Here is a 22428-nt window from a genome sequence, read left to right as displayed (position 1 = left end):
ATCTCCATGCACTAGGTCAAACCTGGGCATTTCCTCCAGGTGAATCAGCCCTGACTTCTGGCAAATACCATCTGGGAAATAAGTAAGTCCTGACTAAAGACCCTGGGATGCATTTCTTCAGCCTTTTCCCATGTGTATTGCACCCCAGACAGACACACAGACATAGGACAACACAAAGCAATTGCAAAACCCACATTCTCTTCCAACAGCTGCCTCACTTGGGCTGGCAGAGGACATGGGCAGCCTGTGGGCAGCCAGGAACCTGTAGAGGTGTTCCACCTGCCCTGGGGCGGCTCCTAGGGATGATTCCCCTGCCCTGCCCCATCCCATCACGTGCTGATGGTAAAGGAGCTCCTTGGAGGGCCACAGCTGACACGGGCAGCACGTGGATCCCACACGCTCTAAATTAGAGCACAGACTATTGCTGCGTAATAGCTTGGTGATTATATTGCATTTACCAGATAATTAAGCAATCAATAGTTATTGTGCAGTTACAGAGGTGCCCACATACTCTATCTTGTACCCTGTAAAATAAAGCCTTGCTGAATCTGTAAACGGAGAGCCACATCCCAAGGGCACAAGGCAAAGCAGCACTTGGCATTAATGACCGCTGTCCTCCTGGCACAGTTGGGAAGGAGCACGTGAATACGTAATCACAACATCATTTACTTCAATGTTGTAAAATACACAAGATGAGAGGTACAAAGGTTACTATCTATTTCCTGATTTTTTTTTTCTCCCTACTGCGAAGGCTTGCATTAAAATCCTTCTTGTTTGACACCATCCATGGGCCACTGTGTGAATGCCCCTGGTAAGTCCATAAAAACACTGGGGGATTGCTCTGGTTTTCCACTTAACCATGGTACAGTAAGTAGCCCACTGCATTTGTCCCAGGCTTTGCACTCATCTGTTGGACAGGTATTTCTGAGTATCCCAGTGTCCTTTTACTCTGAACCCATGTATTTACTGGTGCTGGACACCCCACTGGTTGTGGCCCTAATCTATCCAGGCAATCTAAGCACACACAGTATTTTAAGGAGTATTTGTTTGCTCTCATGCAGAGTAGAAATAAACAGCAATAATAATGTTCTGCGACACAAAAGCAGCATTTCCTTACAATTTAGATAATGCTCTGAAGGGTCTTAGTGAGTTTTGTGTTTAGAATTGCTTTCAGCCATCAGCTAAAAACCAGTGAGGCAAAGGCTTAATTCCCCAAGTCCAAATTCCTGACAGTCATTTCCTTAAACACCTATAACAAAAATAAAATCCAAGGACACAAAAATTCACTACTGCAACAATGTCTGGCACAGAAGCCAGCAAATTCTCAGTCTTTCATCAAAACCAGTTTACAGTCTGTAACATTAGATGCAGGATTATTAGAAAATAAAGAAAAGCTTCCGATTCAATTAGAGAGATAAATCATCACCAGTGCAGTCCCTCATTAAAATAAAAATCGAGCTATTCACAAGAGATTGTTAAGCAGCGAACAAGGAATGTTATTTCTCTCTGCATTTTTCCAAAGCAAGAGCTTGTGGTTGGGGTTAGAGAAGTGACAGCAGAGCAGGTCACTGCTGAGAGCTCCTGCAGCACCCAGGCGTCACTGGGGTATGGCCAGAGCTGGGAAGAACCAAATGGATATTTTAACCTGCTGTCCTGAGCAAAGGAAGACCTTTGCTTGAAAATACAGAGGTCAAACCAAACCAGTTGCCTTTGCCTCGAGCACAAGGCTCAGAGAACAAGGCTCTGACTCACAGAAGCACTATGAACCACCTGAAAGGGATCTTCAAACCATGACCCAGAAAGCAGGATCAAAGCAGCAGCAGCTGCATCCCAATGCACACGCTCTGGCAGTAGGTGCCCTCCTTCTGTGAGCTCTCAAGGTGCACTGGGCTTGGCCAACACGACTCTCCTCCCATGAGCATGGGCTATGTGCTATGGCTGGGGCTCCCCAGCCTCCCCAACGCAGCAGATGCTCAGGTTCCATGAATCCCTGCTTTCTAAGGGCTGCTTTTACTGTAGTACTCCCAGACACTACTCAGGCTCCTCCACCTGCTGGGCTGTGCAATCGTTCAGCTGTCAGCACAACATAACCATGCCCTTTATCCCATGGGATAAATGGGAAGTTTGCACCTTGCACATTTTGTCCCCAGGTTCTGGGCAGGCCAGCTGGTTATCACCAGGTGTGTTGTCTCCAGCACAAAGGTGACCATGCAGCAGTGTTAGACACAGCTGGTATATCAGATTTTCTAGGGGAAACATCAAGGCTGCAGCACACAACATAAACATTATCCCCTGCCTGGAATAAACATCTCATTTCTGCCTCTTTCCAACAGCAAAGTTGCTTTTCTTGCTTCAGAGAGGGACCAGCCATGTGAATGGGGGTGATGCTCACCAGGTGAGTGCTCCTGCAGCCAGCACCTGAACCCAAAAACACACAGCCTCTAGGAGGGCAGCAGTGGTGCACCTCAGGTAACACAGCACAGAGGGGTAGGTCACCACTCCCGTAGGGATTTAACAGATGTGCACATGTGGCACTTAGGGACATGGTTTAGTGGTGGGCTTGGCAATGCTGGGTTATTGTCTGGACTCAATCTTAAAGACCTCTTCCAAACGAAATGATTCTGTGAACAATCCAGCCCTGCCTGAGAGGGGTTTGGAAATGGCAATGGAACAGCCGTCTAATTACAGAGGACGCTGCTCCTAGGTATGGATCACTTCTGAGGGCTGATTTAGAAATGGAGCCAGAAGGTCTGTGTGTCTTGAAAGTTGATCCATTTGTTTTGCTGCAAGAGATAAATACAGCGGTGGTATCTGGAGAAAAAGAATCACAGAGATCTCATTTCCACGCTGGGTTTTAGGGTGGGACACCATAAACAGTTATGTATGTTTTATATCAAAGTCTCCTTTTGTTTACAGAGTGCGTGCTACTCCAGGACTTCAGTTTAAGAGAGCTGTGAAAGTCAGGCTTAGCCTGAGCTCATACCTCAATACTTACTAATTTGGTTTGGACAGCAACGTTTTCCCCTCCACCCCCGTCACCATCCCGTCTGGCACCGGCACCACGTGAATCACACCGAGGACAATCCGGTTACTCCAGCAAGTTAAAAACAGTTAGGAGGAGGATTTTCCCCTTGTACAGCATGGGAAAAAGGAACGCAGAAACCTTCAGCCTACACTTGGGACATTTCTGGGTGGTTTTTTTCCCCTCTGAGGTAACACACAGAAAGAATAGAACCAGCAAGAGGAAACTCGATCAGCTGAGCCACACAACCAGCAGCACCAGCTTATTTCCCTTTTCGCTCTCCACAAAAACACGACGCTTTGAAAAGGCCGTTACAGGCACATAGTTTCCACGGATTGTTAGAAATATGAACCAGTTAAAATTAGGTCACCTTCCACCGTTATTTTAGCAGCTGAGAAGAAAAACAGTTCAGAAGGGAGCTCCCGTGGCAGGGAGCGCATGGTGGGAAAACAATGAATACCAGAGGGGAAGGCTCTCTGGAATATAACCTTGATAAGAACAGCTTTGGGGTGGGGTGGTTTTTCCTTTGTTTTTGTTACTTTTTAAAAAAAAAAATCTGTTTCAGTTAAAAAATTCACACATTTAAAACTCCAGAAGTTCCAGTTCATCTTCAGTTCACTTCAATCCCTTGATCCTTCCACTGACAGGATTAGTCTACAGCAGCAGGAGGATGGGGGAATTGTGGTTCTTTAAACACCATTCAGCAGGGGCAGCTCGCTGCCTTTTAGAGCATGACAAGCAAGAGCTGTGTCTCCAAACCACAGAGCAGAAGCACTACATTCTTTTACAGTCAAAATGAAACATGGGCATGACAGGTAAACAGGATCTCTGTGTGCCCACACGCATGAGTACACGTGTACACAGCACTTGTGCCCACACATACAGGAGTTTCTTGGAGAATGAGGCCCAGGGGAGGTACTGACTCCCAGCAGAACCAAAAAAGTTGGTAAATTCCTCAAGCAACCATGACAAGAAACATCTCCCCACCATATATAAACACAGATAACCCCAGACTGAAATAATTCAATCCCATCCCAAATGCACAAGAATAGTCCATAAAAAGAGCCCACCAAGACGACAAAAGCTGGAAATCCCCCAAGCTAAGATGTGTTTGGAACAGGTGATATAATACAGCAGAGGTGGGCATTTAAATAATCTTGTAAAGAAGTTCATGCTTTTAAAATCCTGCTCTCCACAGTGCCTTCACTATTCTCACTTGGATCGCTGCTTCTAGAGGTTAGAAAAATTTAAAGCAATCCTACTGACTGTAACAGGCACTTCAATAAAAACATTTTAATAGTCTTTTTAATCCTGTAGCAGGTTCCTGCCAGTGGAAAGGACAGCAGCCAGCCTGTGTGCAAGCAGAGCACTAGACTGTAGCAAACTCATCTGGCAGCCTATTGCAGCTGTAAACTCAGCTCTTAGAAGAGATCAAGATTTAGCTATTAAAGCACAGATTTCTCACTCCCTCCTCATCATCTAATCAATAAAAAGCAACTGGGGGAAAAGGGGAAAAAAAAAGCAATTCATTTTCTTGTGACAGTTTCAGAACTAATGTGAATTGCTTATTATAAGAGCTCTGTGTGCTACACGGTACTTGCACACAAGACCAAAAGGGCAGAGTTCAGCAAGGCTTCTTGTCAGGTTTGAAATAGTCAAAGCCTAGTCAAGGTGATGTGCTGGATGCTCCATGTCCAATACACAGCCAAGGCAAACAGGATCACTTCAGCTGGAACTCTTACCTTATAGACCTGCCCGTAGGTTCCATTGCCAACGAGCTCTACCAATTCAAAGATTCCTGCAGGATCCTAGGAGAAAAGAAAAAGAATATTAAATAAGTAATATTTATAGCCTTTGGTAAGTGTTTGATGAAGATCAGCATTTCTCTGACAAAGGTTTTGAGTGGTTTAAGGTTTTCAGGCAGACCAGGGATGGAAATTACAGGGACAATGAGCAGAAGTGTGGCACTGTCCAGGTGACAGCCCCGTGTGGGCAGCCACAGACCTGCCCAGTGCTGCCTATCTCCAGCACCTGGGCTGGGAGATGCCAGGCAGGTGCCTGTGAGTGAGCACCCATCCATCTGACTGTCATCTGCTCCATGTATGAACACTCAGCGCATGCCTGAAATGCATCAGCAAACATTTGTTACTAAAAGTTAAGATTTTCTTATGCATCAGCTTCGGAATAAAACAAGTTAACTGGCAGGATGCCATTCTGGGGCTGGAAGCAGAGGTTTCCAGGTCTGCTCCTGAGGTCAGCAGCATTAGTGTTACTAGGTCTAAAGGCTGTTTTGGTTTGATGCATCCTGGCTGTTGACATCCCAGTTGAGATGAGCAGATCCAAGGCAATGCTATAGGGGGACACAATACCCTGTAAAGGTGACAACAAAGCACAAAACCCTGTCCCTAGATCCCCCTGCACTTGGCATGTGCCCAGCCAGGGGAAGTGCAGTCACACACACATGCACCCACTAGCACAAGAAAGACAGAAAGAATAACCAGTGGCGCTATTTTCTCCTCTTGGTGGGTTTCCCCTTCCTTTAAGAAGCTTTATTTATACTCTCCTGCTCCTCCTCCTTTTCCTGTACTCATCACTCCAATTTTGGAGAGCACAATCCCCCTGGAAGCTGGTGGATGTGGAGGCATCCTGACACGCTGGGGCTTTGCGTGCCCCTGTGACCACCCATATACCACCCATCCTCATCCTCCCTGCTGGCTTTTGAGTCACTTGAGCTATTGGATGACTTGGCATCCCAGTGAGCCCAGGGGTGCCAGCTGTGACCTGGGGGGATGCAGACAGGTCAGGTACCAACTCCAGCAGGCCAAGGAGGATCAGCCAGCAGCACTGCTGAGGAGAGAGGAGATGGACACTCACCACCCCGTTATAGACACAGAGGTTCATTCATTACAAAGCTGTGTGAACTCAAGATGCTTCTGGGTCCAAAAGTCAAACACTGGATCTTTTTGAAAGCTGAGAAGCAAGGTTCATCCAGTAACAGTGCCACAAAAGTAAATTAATCTGAGTCCCGACGTGGTTGGGGCAGCTTTCCACCCAGCCAGGAACATGTGCTGCTGCGGAGTGACAGCAACCCCTCTGACCATTCAGAAATGCCACATCCCCCTTCTGCCTGTTCCTCCATCATTTCCAAGCAGCTTCCTCACACTGCCTGGGAAGCCCTGGGGTACTTCAGGGTGGGAACCCCACTCAGCCTTCAGTGGGACAATCTTCAGAAAGGAAAGGGAAGCTGTGCAGGCTCAAGGACACATCTGCCCTGGTGTGAACCACCTCCATCCAGACACCTGGGCCAGGCACAGGTGAAGCTGCAGAACAACAGGTTTCCAGCATACAGCATCTCAGCTGGGTGTGGACAGCCTGTGAGTTTTGCTGCCTTGCCACCAGGCAGGGAAATGCCAGGAATGGATGGGAAAGGGAACCAACACCGGGTTTCCACACTGGGTGAGGAGGCGGGGGAGAGGGAAACATGGCAGCAGCTGCTGTTTATTTTCTGAGTTTCTTTCCTAAGGGTTGTTCTCTGCAGTGCTGAAACAACTCTGAAAGAGGCTTTTCCAGTGCTACAAGTATATCTATTTTTGAATATTCACAAGGAGATTAAGGCAGAAGAAAGCCATGCCTAGGGCATATGCTTAGGAGGTTTGGAGCAACATCCAGGGATGCAGCTGGCCATTTCTGATAAAAAGAACTCCTTCTGCAATATATTTTCCAACCTCTTTCTACAAATCCTCAAACTAAAGAGCACTCCATCCCACCATCCCAGGCTCACTGCACATGTGCAAATGTCATATTTGTGGCTCCAACAGGTTTGCCTGAGTCCATCCCTCACTTGTTTAGTGATGCCAGTCCCACACCTGCCTCTGCTGTCGCTGTGCCCAGGGCAGTTTTGTGCCAGCCAGGAGCAGCTCTGTGTCAGAAGGGCTTTCCCCCATCCTCCCATCACCCACACCTTCCTCTCCAGCTCCCACCAGCCAGGCAGTTTCTCTGCTGCAATGTCCCCTCTCCATCCTGTTTTCTCCCTGCATTTTTCCAGCAGCATTGCCAAGGTAGCTGGGCATCTCCCAGCACAGCCAGGAGTGACACTGCTCCTCTGACTGCTGCCACAAGCAGCTCCACCTCAGCACAGCCTCATGCTGGGAGCACCAGCACTGTCAGGGAACACAGGGGGCTGGACCTCTCCTCTCAGACCCGCTGTCCTCCTCAGCCTGCCCTCCTCCCATGCAGCAGGCAGTCAAAGGGAAAAGCTTCTCCCCAAGAGCCACTATTAGAACCCAGGAATAATATGCTATTAATAGCCTTTCCAGAAAACATGCAGGAAAGGATGGTACAGGCAAGAAAATAAAAAAAGCCCTGCTTCTCACTGGCCTCCCCTGGACCGATTCATACACAGAAAAGAGATTTGCATCTTAATGGCTGCTGGGGAAAAGGCTGTCCCTGGTAGCAGGGGCACATCCTGCACATCCCACAAAGCCCCTGCTGAGATGCTTCAGGAGGGTACCAGAGAGCAGCAGCAGCAGCTTGGGCAGGCTGGAACGGGCAGCGAGGGAGAAAAATAGAGAGGCACACAGCATGAGTGGTGTTAACCAGGGAAAAAAGAAATCCACCCTGCAGAGCCCCAACCAGGACCAATCCAGGCAAAGCAGGGAATAATCTCAGACCAAATATAGCCTGTGCTGCAGATCAGGGCTCGCAGCAGCGCAGGGCTGCACTTGGCTGGGGGTGGCTGCAAAGCTCATCCCACACGGCTGCTTCCAGCCTGGCACCCACCTCCTCCTGCTGATGCCCTCTCCTCCATCCAGGAGGGACACACAGGTGACAAGGCTGCTGCAGCCTGCTCTTCCCACACCCCAGAATGCCTTCACAAGAACTACTGTACCTCGTGTAACTGAAAACATCTGCATTGAATAACAAGCCCACAAATAAAAGGAAAAAATGAGGTGAGCTGTTGGTTTAGGCAAAGAAGGTGCATTGTTTAAAATGAGGGGGAGAGAGACAGCATTTAAGACAATTTTCAGCTCTACATTAGCTTCAATCTACTAGAAAAGGATTTGTACAGCTGTAGTAGCACCAGGACTTTGCCAGGATCCCTTCAACTAAGGTAGGGTCCGTCCCTCCTCCCTGCTAATGCTACTCAGAACTTGTGCCAGAAGGCACAGGAGAAAACTCAGGCTCTCCATAAAGCAACAAAACACTCAATTGGACTTTTCAGCTTCCCATGGGATGGGAAATGTTTCAGAGCACCACCAGCAGTAAGGGCTGTGCAGACCCAGTGTTCCCCCAGGCAGAGATGGGTTGGGACCTGAGCTCTCTTGTGCCAGGATATGACCATGCTGCCACAGATAAAGCCAGGACAGGCTCAAATTCAAGTGGGAAATTGCTATGTTCCTACTAATCTCTCAAGAAAATCAGTGGTACTAACACTGCAGTGGGTAAAACCAGTCCAAGACACAGAAAAAGGCATCATCCTTTTCAGCAATATCATGGTTAAGGAAAAAAAAAAAATTCCACTTTATTTCAATAAACAGTGTATTTCAAACTGGTGCACTATCAGAAGAGGGACTTCTGTGTGTGGATGATAAAGCAGGATATATTCAAATTTCAGTAACAAAACCGGCCTCCCTTTTGAAGGCTTATCAGCGTGGAGCACAGCGGGGCTCACGGGTTCCTGGGTACAACTGCTCCCTCCCTTCTGCCTAACCCAGGCCCCACAGAACTAAAGTTGAAAATGTCCTCGACCATACCATGATGTCTCAAGTCCAAGGCACAAAAGAACCAACACTTTGCTTGAGGAGACTATTCAAATAGCAATATCCACACCCAGGGCTAAGTCACTAAGGGCCAAGGGCTGCAGGTGTGTATCAGTGTTGGCTGTGGTGAATGCTGAGTGAGCAGAACACAAGTTAGCCATCTTTAAATACTGCCATGCAGGTGTCCATAAAGACAAGAAATATTTACACACTGTACAGCCTATACACCAAATCTGCTTGTTTTCCTTGAAGGAAGCTCACTTTTCTCCCTTCTAGCCCACACAAAAGGGATGTAACAGGAAGGGTTACTTGAGGAGACAGTGGAAAGCTCTCAGGAGAGGGGAACCCAGGGGCACACCAATTAAACCACGACTGCTGTGGATGCACAGGAGGGCAAATCAGAGATTGGAGCCTCTGTAATCATTGTGCACTTAGTTCCCCAATTCTAGCAGCTAATGACAACTTCCAGCCAAAAATCATGGAGCTACCCAGTCATTAAGCAAATGTTACAACCCTAGAGAAGGAAAAAGCACTGTGTAACCAGGGGCAGCACAGTTACGGGTCAGTAACAGAGGAGTGTCCCCAGGCACAGATCAGCTAAAGCAGCTCCGTGGCATCAGAAGAGTTTTTTTAATCTCCACCAATATATAAAGCCTGTGCAACTAATGCTCCCAAGCATCAGGATATTATAAGCCTCTGCCTTACATCTCCATAATAAAACAGGAGATCCCACAAAAACCAAAGCAGGCTTGCAAAGCCATTTACTCATCACCCTCAACATGAGACCCAGGGCTGTGTGCAGGTGCCTCTGCCTAGACAAGTCCTGGCAGTCACAAGGAGAAATTTTGGCACTGGGAAGCACCAAAAGGTCATTCTTCCAAAAAAGCTGGCTCTTGTAAACTCATGGCAATGCCATGGTACCCAGACAGCCCAGGAGAGCCATAATCCCACCTGGCATCACACACCTTGGCATGGCAGCACTGTCAACCCAAGTGGTTGTCTTGAGGTGTCAACTTCTTCAAATCCTACCAAGCTCCAACCAGAACTGAAAGATCTTTGATTCAGAAAGGTTTTGCAAGAAATTCAGGAGACAGAGAAGCCTTTCAGGAATAGAGTTCAATAGGCAAAAACAATTATAAGGGTAATAATTCTGATTATGCAACACACCACTGCAAGTAATGGGTACAAGGATGAAGACTTTAGTTCTCACACTATACACCTGCCCAGATTTCACTTCCCCAAGGCCAAATGTCCAGGCTGGGCTATAGTCTGTGGAGCCACCTCTCACGTTAGAAGCTCTGTAAACAGCCATAAATCTCCCAGGCATCAGGACCCAAGTAACCTCAAACTCTACAAAGTCCCCTGCTATTCCTTCTGAAGGTGTTTCTTCAGTTCACTCATTTTGCAACACTTTCTGCACTGGCTTCTACAGCAGGCATTGAAGCACTTGTGCAGTTTGACAAAAAAAGGTCTGGATCACCTTGGGGAAGTTACCCCAAATGACACCACACAATTCAGAGAAAAGTAGAGGGGTTTGAAGAGCACTTGAAGACACAGCTGCTTTTTAGTAATCAGCTGGCTGTCTCCATCTTCAAAGCACTTCTAGTTAACAGCCCTGTGAGTAATAGGAAGATGGACTGCACAAGCCAGGAGAGGATTGTTAATATAGCTGCAGACAGCAGCAAACAAAGCAGCAAGGCAGAGGCCAGGGCAGCAAAATACTGATTGAGTCACTGGGAGCTTTCTAAGAAAGAGGTTGGGGACATGACTTTTCCAAGTTTCAATCGCACAGACATAGCCCTAAGCCTGCCCATCAATTAAAGCAGGGCAAAAAAACCTCAAAAGGCTGCACAGGTATTTTTGAAATAAAAGCCAAGCAATGAAGCAGAACCATGCTGGACTGCTGGATGTTACTCAGGATTGCTTAAGCTCACGCCTTCTCCTGCTAGCTTTGGTACCTTCCCCTCCTTCGCCCACCCATCCAGAGACTCACAAAACAAGCTATCATCAATGCCATCTACCACTGCACCTCCTGCCTACTCAAGCAATACAAGCTGCTCTACTTGGAAGAGTAATAATGAATTCCCCAAGGGCTTTGTTTTCATTTTGAAGAAGCAGTTTGTCCTCCCTCACCCCAAACACCCAGCTCTGTAACTTAAAAGAAGATGTTAGTCAAGAAACAGCACTACTACACAGCGTAAGAAAAACTGCTCTCAAGGCTAAGTTATTAGCAGAAGAAAAAATTCTCACCTGGACGGCTGAGAAGCCTGTTCACAAATCTATACAAAGCACTCCTCTGCAGCATCTCACCAGGAGATGCTCTTCCAGGCCTGACATTTGTGCCCTGTCCATTCCCTTCCTAAACCATAAATCCACCCTCCAAGGTCTCCAACACTCCCCTCCCCAGCTTCTCCCTGCAATAAAGCTCCAGCCACCACGTGAGTGTCTCTTTCCTTTCCAGAATGTTAAGACCTGCCAATAGTTGGCAGCAGCAAAATTAAATAAGAACTAATCACCACACTGGGCTTTTCAGTCAATAAAACTGTATTACTTCTTCAACCATTACCTGTTTAATTTAGGATGTAAGTGTGGATTTGTAGCCCCCAGCCAGCAAAGGAATAGCCAACAGCAGTGCTAAGAGAAGAAAAATATAAAATCCCCTATGCACATACACAGTTCATTCCCACTTGGTTCTGCAGAGGCCAAGCCACTGAAGCTACAATAAACTGAGTATTCCAGATTTCCTGCTCACAGACTCAAACTTGCACACACAAAATTAGAGTTCTTCTGACCTAGTTTCTCCTTTCTAGCATGTCAAAAGAAAAAGCAGCCATTCTGTACTGTCTCCACAAATATGAAATGTGGGAGCTCCAAGCCTGTAAGGAACACACATACTGACCTGGAAAAAAATGGGTTTTTCCAACCAAAATGATGCAGTTGTAGCACTGCAAATGGTGGGTCCCACAGAGCAAGATGCATTAATGATACCAGGAGAGGACAACAATGAAGATCTAAAATTAACCTTCCTCCAACACTGCACGTCAGAGCAGTCCAGGCCAAGGAAAAGCCACCCACAAGCTACACATTTACATTAATCAAAACAAGAAGGTTCCAAACCTCCTTCCCACTCCTTCAAAAGCATGGCTACCAACATGGTGAGTCCATCTCCCCTGATGTCATTCAACTGAAGGCAGAGTTTTGACTTGAGGCTAATGAAAATGAACATGTGGCCTCTTTGAGTCTGAGCAGAGTAAGAAAATGCTGAGACATTCAATAACCCTCAAGACAACACAATTGTAATTATTCTTCATCTGGAAGCTGGTTTCCCTCCAATGCAGCCATTCCTCTCACCCTTCCAAAGCTCTACAGCACATTCCACAGATCACCAGGACAGACTCCATGAACTGTCTGCAGCTGTAATGACAAGCCCACCTTCCAGTTCACAGCAGAGCTGTTCATCTGGAAGAGCCAGAAGCCAATCAGACCAGAAGCATCAGCAAAAGCACGACTGCTAAGTGAACCCCAAGGTTTTCAATGCCTTGCTAGATGAATGCAGCATCAGCGCCATCAACCCCTTCAACATATGCCTAATTCAAGCACACAACTGCAACAGGGCAATATATAAAAGGCTTGGCTGAGCTCAGTGTCTCTATAAAGCTGCAGTGCCAATTATAAATCACATCTATAGCCCTCAGAAGATCTGAAGTCACTACCAGTATTGTACTACACTTCTTTGGATGCAGACATCAATTCGAGCACAGCAGCTGGATGCTCTCCTCACTGGAAGTCATTTGTGTCATTTCAGACCGATAAAATATTATTCCTAAATGTTTAGCTCTCATCCCTCTGAGAAACAGAGTTTCAGCCTTGGCCAGCAAATGTTTGCATCAAGCTGAAATTGTTACCTACCACTAAATGCTGTCAGAGGTTTATGGGGTCTCGGAGGAGTTGGTTTAATTACTTACCAAGGCAGCTGTTTTGGGAACCACAGCCTCTTAACATCCCACTGCTGGAGATGCACTGTGTAAAGCACAGCTGCTGCCAAGCTCATGCCAGGAGAAGGGAGCACCCTCTCACACACAGGCAAACATTCAGCCTCCACAGCAGGTCATGCTTGTGGCTTCGTCAGTGTGTCTGCAGGGGTGACAGAAGCCAGTCTGCACCTTCCTGAGGCACTGCTGGGCACTGCAGCTCCTGCAGCCCTCCAGGAGGCTGCTGGGGTCACAATCTAGCATCACCTTTGTCAAGAAATGACAGCCTTTCTCCCTCCTTGCAGTGAGAATTGTGGCCAGAGGGATGGCTTAAAACACAAGAAAGTCTCACTCCCAGATGCATTTTGGAGCAAGAAAAGAAAAGCAATCTTAAAACCTTTTGCTTTTTGAAACTAGGTTGGTTTTGTGCCTCTTGTGTCTGTTTTTCAGTTATGGTTGTGGGCTGAGCTGACCAAAAAACTTGTCAGGGATGAAAAGGCTGTAGCACCAACAACCCATAGACTACAGCTTTCAACAGCAGAGATCTGTGCAACAACCAGCACAGCCAGGCATGTGGGCATTCCAGAAATCCCTGAATCCCAGATTAAAGCAGGTGCCATTAGTTTTCAATATTTTCTTGTCCCTATACGCACATCTGGAGAAACACCACCTCCTTGCTGCATTCAGTTGAGAGTTTCTCACATCAGCCCAGTTTTCACACATCATCTGGAGATGGAGTTATCTGCTGGTTTTGTGCTTTTCAAAGAGTTTAGCCACAGCCTGTCACTTGTCATCAGCTCCTCACACTCAGCTCTACAAGGGCTGGTTAGCAAGAAAGGCAAATAACTCTCCTGTGGCAGTAGTTTCAAAAAAGGACAATATGGGGAACAAATCACTTAGAATTATTGAGCAGAACTCTGCAAGATGGACTGTAGAAAAAACTCAAATCCCACAACTATACCAACAAGCTGCCAAAACCTTGTACTATAAACTCATTTTTACATTGAATTGTCTTGACTAATCAGCAAAATTATTTAAAAGAATATCAAATATATGTTAATTTGCATGTTTCAATTTAGAAATGCAAGTCTCACCCAAGAGGTAACAAGTTGTGTGGAAAGGGAAAGGAAGGCTTCTCACCTTTTTTCCTACATTTCACAGGCTGCCTCCAGTAATACCAGACCCAGCAGGAAGTCTAAAAGGTTGGTCATGACAGACACTCAAACTGGGTGGAAAACAAGGTCCCACAGCAAAAAACAAGCTCCTGCCTGATCCATGCCAAAAAAACAGCCTAAAATCAGAATTGATCCACAGTTGCTGAAGTGATTCACAAGAATTTTTTTGCCAGGGTGTGAAGTATTTCCCATAGCAAGTCTTCTGTATTTCTTGGTGGCTTCCTACACTGTGAAACACTCTCAGAAATTCAGAGATGCTTTTTATTTCAAACTCCAATGCCCTAAATTATTAAAAGTGGCAGGGGCACACAGATTACTTAGTTTAGTTCATTTGATGCCTGCATTACAACAGCACTTTGGATGAGATGAAGTGGAGGGACCTTTCTCCCAGACATCCCAGGAAGATGTGCAGGTTTTGCTTTGCAAGTCATCTCAATGTCCTGCAGATCCAACCACCACATTTTGCTTTACAACTATGCTCCCTGTCAAACTAGAGCCCTGTGACAGCTCCCTGCCTTAGCAGCTCTGTGCTAGCTCTGGTACCTAGAACCAGCTGTGACATTATCTGGCTTTCTGCAGAGCTCTACAATTTTTTATTAGTTCACACAAGCAGGCTGGAAATGTTAATATAAACATACACACAGCAGCTAAGCAAACCCTGTAAGACCAGAGGGACCAGCCTGCTGAAGACCAGAACAAGATAGGAAAACAAAGCAGGTGGGGAAGCCCATAATAATTTGAATTTCAACTGAAAAATCAGACCAAACCCTCCTGGAGGAACAAGGTGCAAGCATTCACCAGGCACTCATCTCAGCCCTGCACACAGCCCTTCCCCACACTCAGGAATGGGGTCAGCTCTTCAAGCCACCTCCTCCAACCCAACAGAGACACTGCACATCCCCACGAGGATTTGGCCCACAGTCATAAGATGTGAGATTAATCATGAGTGTTTAAGTATCTGAAAAGAGGATGGGAAACATTAGTAACTGCTTCTAAATTAATTGCAGTTATTGTTATTTGATTTGCTAAACTCTCTAGGGCTAGATTTTATTTTAGAAAACTATGAACATATCAGATTAATCAACTTAAAATAAATGGTCTTGATTTATTTATTTCTGCTGTATCTACTCCTCTTTAAGCTTGGCAACTCACTGCATTCTTTCCATCCTGTGAAAGAAAAAGAACAGGGGCTTTGCTTTATTATTATTTTAAAGGAACCTCTGTGAAGCTTAGCAGTTCTATGAGTTTAAATCATGGCAAAACTATGCTGTGAAGGAGGACAAGTGCAAGGCTGGAGCTGGTTTCCACACTCTGCAGGCACCAGCTTTGCACTGGGAGCCCACCAGCAGAGTCACACCACACAGTCCAAGCAAATCAGACCTATTCCCCAATAATTTAGGCATCCAAAGAGTTGAAAGACACCCCACCAGGTTTCAACAGGGGCTACCCCAGTGTGAGGCACACTTCTTGCAGAAAAGTCTTCCTAGCAAGGAAGAAGTTTAATCTCCTCTAGCCAGATTTTGCTGTTTCTGAATCCTCTGGAAGTTGGGTCAGCATCCTTCCCCCTCCTAATCCCCTGCCCTCAGCTTTAGCAATGAAGCAGTGCCTCTGCCAGCAAACTAAAAAGAAAAGCCTCACATATATTATGCTGAAGAATATTAATCTTGTGTTCCACAGAATATTAAGTGGATTACATCTACAGCCTCCAAGGAGAAAAACGTTGATTTCCATGTATCTTGTGCTATTATTCACCCCTATTAGTTTTTCCTACCAGCCTAATGTTAGTCATGACAATTTCCCATTAATTAGTGCAGAGCTCAACTGGTTTGACAGGCCAAGCAATGAGAGCTAGAGTGGGGCTTCTCCATGGCCACAAGGCACAGCTGCTGCACAAGAACACACACAAGGTGAAGAACAAAGCCAGCTTTGGGTTTTTTTGGATGACCTCCTGGTGGGATCCCCCTTTAACACCAACATCTCCCTGTAAAGGTAACAGAATAGAAAAGAAAATTGCTGACATCATTTGAGACATGCCCTTAAATGAGGCACAGCAAACATGGAGTGATGGATGTTTCTGGTCTCTAGGAATTTGTGGTGGGGGAAGAAGTCAACAAAAGCTTGAGGTGCCTGTTCTCACACCCAGAAAGGAGTCCAGGTTGAAGGGGAACACCACCTCCCAAGGGTGAACCCACCATGCCTATGAGGACTGCACCACCACCATCAGCATCCCCCAAACACCCTCCTCAGCAGGGGAAATCCAGCCCTCTGCTCCCTCTAGAGCCATGCAAACCATTGCAAAGTGCCTCCAGATGACTTTACTAGAGTTTTATACTCTCTTTGCAGAGGTGTTAATGACTCTAAAAAAGTACAAGACTGGGATAAGCAGCTTTAATACCATTTAAATGCTTACAATTGGGAGAAACAAGAGAGTCTGCAAGGGCCAGACTCTCAGAGGGAGAGGAGTGCAAATTACTCAGCTCCAGCAAGCAAGATCAAAGCCACTCCAAAAAGATGCAACCCACTGACAGTGACATCAGCCCAAGTTTTACTGAATATTTCACAAGCAGGCTGTTGAGTTTAAAAGGCCAAATGGGGTGTTCTGATGATGCTGAACAAAGTAAGGAAGGAAAGGAAATCTCAGGACGTATGTTTTTCTCTAGATACAATATATGACCAAGAACTCAGCTCTGGAGACATTCATAGTTCTGTTGACATCTTGTTGGTCTGTGCAGGGAAGAGAAACACAACTCAGTTGCAATTCCCAGGCTCCATCCCCTTTTTATAGTTCCTAGAGCAATTTCAATTCTACACAATAAACAGCAGAACAGATAAGAAAAGCCTTATCGGATGAAGTAGCTTACAGCTTCCCACATGGGCAAGACAGAGAGCTAATGGCTACAGAAGCAGATAAGGATGCTCATAACCAGAAATCAAATCCACGTGTTTCAGCAACAACACACTGCCACAGAAAGCAAAATAAACAGTTCAACAGACTCTGCCAGGCCACCCTAAATCCTCAGAAAGCATCACTTCATCCCTCCTTGCAGACTCAGCTAGCCCATCACTGTCTCTCCTGGTCAGAAGGGAGGGGAGATGCTGCAGTTTCACTGTAATCCAAACCAGCATGTGCTCAGCTGAGCTCTGGTCCACCTCACAGCCCCAGGCTACAGCAAGGAAGACAAACTACTACAACACCAAGATGCTTTTGCAATCCTTTTCTTCTCTAAAGACCTGTGTGGAAAATAAATATTCATTATGCAGGGAAACCAACTCAACTATCAGCTTTCCCAGACTGCAAATCCCTTCAGCATCCATCCCAAGGTCCAAACCACCATCCAGTGCCCTATCTCACCCTTGCCAGAGACCCAGATTGCTCACTAATTTCCAAACTCATGGTAAGCTGCTGGCAGTACAGTTGCACCCTGGGTTCCCCACATCACTCAGTCTAAACCAGAGACACAGAATGTGATCCTCACCACTGAGCCACTCCAACAGCTCTAACCTGTTGGGTATTATCTCTTCATCTGATTCATCTTCTGAAAATTGACGCCTGCAAGTTATTTCCCTTCCCTCATGTCCTATAGATCACTCTGTGTTGGCAAGTATACAAGAAAAGCATTTATCCAAAGGAATTTGCTCATCAGGACTTGCAGACACTAAAACCACAGGTTATCTAATCTTAGGAGAGCATATTTTAATGGCTACAACACAGGATGAGAGGCCAAAGGGTCTGACTTCTACTCTGAGCTCTGCTGGGCCAGCTTGGGTTATAAGTGAATCTAAAAAAGATGTTGGACCACTCCTTACCTTGATTTCCCCTGCTATGAGACTCTCCTAAGCATTCCTCTCCTAACAGGGGATCTTATCTATAAAGTCCTCATTAGCATGTGAAAAGAATTACAGATCTCCGGATGTGTACACAAGGAAAAGTCTCAAGGAGTGGAGAAGCAGCACTGGCCAGGGAGCCTGGAGACACATCCTCTTCAGTGTGCTCAGCACACTCCACATCTGTGCTTAGAGAAACATCTGAACCCTGTCCCCATACAGGGAAGAGAAAAAACAGTAATTCCCTTTTTCTTGAGAAAGCTCGGAGCAAAGATTAAATTCTGCATCTCTTAAGTCAAGGAAATTAAGATTCTCCCAAAAATATCAAGAGACCCCACCACCTCTGGAGAGTCACCTGTAGAACCACCTCACAGGCAACCTCCACAGAACAGGATAACCCTCCCTGTCCCACCCTTTCTCTGGATGCCACTGAGTGGCAGAACTGGACTGATCAGGAAGAAAACCAGAGGTCTACTCTCAGTGTTCTGCAAAATCTGGATGTGAAGGTGGGGAAAATCCAGACCTGGCACAGGTGAAACCAGAGCTGTACTGCCAGGGTCTCACAGCATGGCTCCTGCTGGGGGTCAGAAAGAGCTTCTGGTGTTAAACAAACTCCCACTTGGAAAACAACGGAGTATCAACAAGCAAGCTATAGTATTTCAGCTCTTTTTGGGAAGGAAATAGATTTATCCCCTTGGACCTGCTCTCATCTTTCCCAGCTGCCTCAGTTAACCTTGAAGGCAGATCACACCAACCACACCAGTGCCAGAAACAGCCAAGCACCAGCTGGAACTGCTTCAGTAGAGCAAGACCTTTGCCCCTAAGATTGGTCCACAAACCTCCTGCTTTCTCCCAAGTGGCAAAAGACAGTGCAGTGAAGGACAGAAGATATGTCTACTCTGGTCTAACCATATGGAACTGAAATGCCTCAGAGGAACAGCTGGCTTAAGAACTTGAAGGAAAAACAAAAAAGGCTCAGCTCTTTCTAAGAGGAAAATGTCCCATTGTTCCATAATTAATGGAAAGCAGAAGAGGTTTTATGGAGTCATCGAGAAACGAGGGTGAGCATTAGAAAGCACTTTTCAGTATTTCATGATCACAAGGTGAGCTGCTTGCATAATACTGACAAAGAGCATGAATGCTGATATCACAAGGCAGTTATGAAACTTGGGCTTTAAATACTGGATAACAATAACTCAGTAATTAAGTCTCATAAGTAATTTTTTTTTTCCTTAACTGCAAAGTAGATGCTGCAACCTCCAAGTGAGGTATGACTGTCCTCTGAGACAAGGTTTACACACCATGGATGTCCTCTGCTCCCACCACCTCACACCACCAGGGATCCATCCCACCCCAGAGCCTCACTGTCAGTCACATCCTTTCTTCAGGCCTCCCACTCCTTCAGAAGAACGGACTGGGAACCTGTGAGGAGCAGGAGGATGAGGGAATAAACCTGAATAACTGCATTCTGCCAGTTAACTGCTGAACCCCAACAAGCTCTTCAGTCCTCCTCATGATGTTTTTTGACACAAGCACATATTCTTGGGAATTACTCCAACGTGACGTGGACACACACTCTCCTGAACAAGACACACAATATAGAGCAGCAAAATGTCATGAAAATCAAGGGCAAATGAACACAGAAGACAGCCCTTCCCCCTAACACCACTTCTATTTTTAGGCAGCCATATTAGCTTGGAGCTGTTCTACTCGTTTCTGATAATGAGCAGAGCTTTTGCATCTTCTCTCATCTGTGCAGGCACTTTGCTTTGCACCAGCAGCACGGAAGAGGTCACGTCAACAGGAGAAAACAAACCCACAATTTATTGTGAAAGGGCCTTGAGAAACCAACCTCAGCTTTGAACTTCTGCCCTTTGTCACTGGACAACCACACTGCTCCATTTTTGGGGGGTATGGTCAGCCCACCTGCCAGGCATGCCTCCAGTTCAAACACATGATAAACCTTTGTGTATTCAAGAGGCACAATGAGAGCTCCTGTGAGTGCTACGCTAAAGGAGAACTTGATAAAGAATCTGGTGATCATTATCAAAGGAGCAAGACAAAACAGATGTGTTCAAGATCTGGGTGCCACTGTGCTGGCAGTTTCTCTTCAGGAAGTAACATTCCTCCACCCTCAGAGAGAGCTATTCCTAAGGTACTACATACAATTTTCTGCAATGCAACCAACTCGTACATTCAATGTCCTTTGGTTGCCTTAGATTGCCTTGATAGGAACATCCAAGTGTGAAGTTCTCTTCCTTCAGGTCCTTTCCTTCTCATTCCCTCTCAACCTTCCTCCACAGCCCTTCACCACCACCCCCCTGTCTCCTTGTGCCTGCACTGGTGCTGCCCAAGGCAGCAAGATCCTGTATGGACACCAGTCCTGTCTGGAGTGCCAACAGGCAAAGTCCAGAGGGCAAGATACACCTTGGAGCAGGGGGCAGAAGAGGGATGGTAGAGAGGTAAGGCAGTTTCTCACCTGGAAAATGAAAGCACAGCACAAGCAGCTCAGGGATGTCTGTTTTAGCACTCAGGGAAGAAGCCAGGCAAAGCTTCATACATTTACTTTCATTTTTTTCTTCTGAATTTTCAATAATCTACTTCAAGTCTTCTATTTGCCCTTTGGATTATGATCTTTCAGGAAGACCTTTTTCCATGCTTCTCTACAATTATGAGATCTAGGGAAAAACACTCCCCTTTCAAGTTAAATTCTGGTGTCAGCAATTCACAGAATTTCCTGAATACAGACAAAACCATGAGGTTTTTATCAATTGAGAAACCCCTTTCTGATCACAGGAGCTGGTCACTTCTTGGCAAGCTACTACCCCTGGTCCCAAGCACCTTCACACCAGGCTCTCACTTTCTTCTGTGGATTGTGAAATCTCATTTATTGAGGAAAAACACTAGTTCAGTAAGAGGAAGCATTTAATACAGCTAGTAGATGATTAACAAGTGAGTGCTCAAGTCAATTGCTGCAGGAGCACCTAAGCGAGTTCCTAAGGCCATAAAAACTTCTCACACGTCAGAGGCGAGGAGTTCATGGGGAAGCTGTGCCTGGCCAAGCCCTCACTTCATGGGACCACAGGCTGCAGGTCTCCACCTTTCACCCCAGGCTCCTGGCTGCAGGTCTCCAGCCCAGGGCTCTGCATCAGTGGTACCCCAGAGACCTTCCCACAGGATATTTTATTCCTACCTTCACATTCTCCCATCAGCCAGGATGCCTCCAAGACCTCCCTCCCCATGCTGTGTAGAAGTTTTGTGCCCTATGCACAGCTGAGCACCCACCTCCCTCCCTCTCACCCTCTGTCCCACCAGCAGACACTTGACCTCTGGCCAGCTGAGCCATCTGGCAGGAAATAAAGTTATCAGGGTCCCCACCCTCAGGCAACGGCATGTACAGACAGCACTGGAGAGTTACACAGTGTTTTGTGGCTTATTTAAACCAAGGCCAAAGAAGCAGCAGCATTTCTGCTCAGGACCTTTGCCTTTTCATGCCAGAGTCACCCAGAGCCAAGTAAAGGTGCTTCAGTGCTCTTAAGTATCAATTACTTCTAGGCAATAATATCCTGAACACCCTTCCTCATCCTGGCCTTTACAGAGCACAGTGAAGAAGTTACAGGGATTTGGTGCTTTCTCCTTAACAGGCCATCATTAACAAGTGACTCATATTATATTGCAGTGTGAGTCATCTTGGCAGAGGTCACAAGTGTAAGTGACAACTAGTCTTCAATTATTTCCTTCAAGTTGAATTAAAGGTGTATTGTTATGCTAATTTTACATCTGCTACATCCTATCTTTCCTTCCACTGTCTCCAGAGCAACCTGGGATTTCAGCTCATGGTCCAAACTACCTCTGGAAGAGCTCTGTCAGCAGGGTGTTATTACAGGCTGTCACAAAATGGAGATGCCAATGGAAAGTCTTCTGGCTGGGCTTTGGCTATGGTAACTAATAGGTAAAGCAGCTCTCCATCCATCCATCCATCCATCCATCCATCCGTCCATCGCTGCTCCACAAGGACAACGAGCTGCTGTCCCTGCCATCTTCCTGCTCTGTTCATGCCTTACTGTAGCAGATATTTAGGGAACTGGGGCTTGCCCAGAGCTCAAACACAACCACCTTCAGGTCGCCACATCACACATCTGGTTCCAAGAGCGCAAGCAAAGCTCAACAAGAAAAATCACTTCAAACTATGCCCAGCATCATATGAATATTGAATAAGTTATTACATGGCTGGTGTAAAAAGGGCATTTTCAGCCATTTTCCATTTTATAGTCAGGTAGCTCTATATTTCAGCCTCTTCTCTTCAGAATGTGTCCATCACAGGTCCCCCAACCAGAGGACCAGGTGCAGACAGCATCCCTGCCAGGGCAGGGCACAGTCACTGAAGGACACCTGGCTCAGAGAACAGTTTTGCCCATTAGAAAACACAGCCATTATGAGCCTGGTCACCAGTGGAGCATTCTGTTTACATTTATAGCAGTCAAACACAGTCACACTGGCTGCGAGGATCACTTTGGAGAGCATTTGTAAACTGCTCTCACTACTGGAATCCCATTTAGCTATTACAGCCTCTTCAGCCATACTAACACGCCGATCCCCACAGAATAGCAATGGGAAGAGCAGAGTCATCACACTATTTACTGAAGCTAATCAATACATAAAGGCTGAAGATTTAT

General features: G+C 46.3%; 1 protein-coding gene across 8 annotated transcripts in view; it reads right to left on the bottom strand.

Annotated features, from left to right (window-relative positions):
• TNIK (TRAF2 and NCK interacting kinase) overlaps positions 1–22428 on the bottom strand; it is a 147231-nt gene that overhangs the window by 116082 nt on the left and 8721 nt on the right. For all 8 annotated transcript variants that reach the window (XM_033069082.2, XM_033069081.2, XM_033069083.2 and 5 more), the window contains exon 2: positions 4765–4830. In XM_033069082.2, the coding sequence (XP_032924973.1) occupies positions 4765–4830 (66 nt within the window). The remainder of the gene's footprint in view (positions 1–4764; positions 4831–22428) is intronic.

The sequence above is a fragment of the Catharus ustulatus genome, chromosome 10, assembly GCF_009819885.2.
Source record: "Catharus ustulatus isolate bCatUst1 chromosome 10, bCatUst1.pri.v2, whole genome shotgun sequence".
In the NCBI taxonomy this organism is placed as follows: Eukaryota; Metazoa; Chordata; class Aves; order Passeriformes; family Turdidae; genus Catharus; species Catharus ustulatus.
This window is presented reverse-complemented; position numbering and strand designations above follow the sequence as displayed.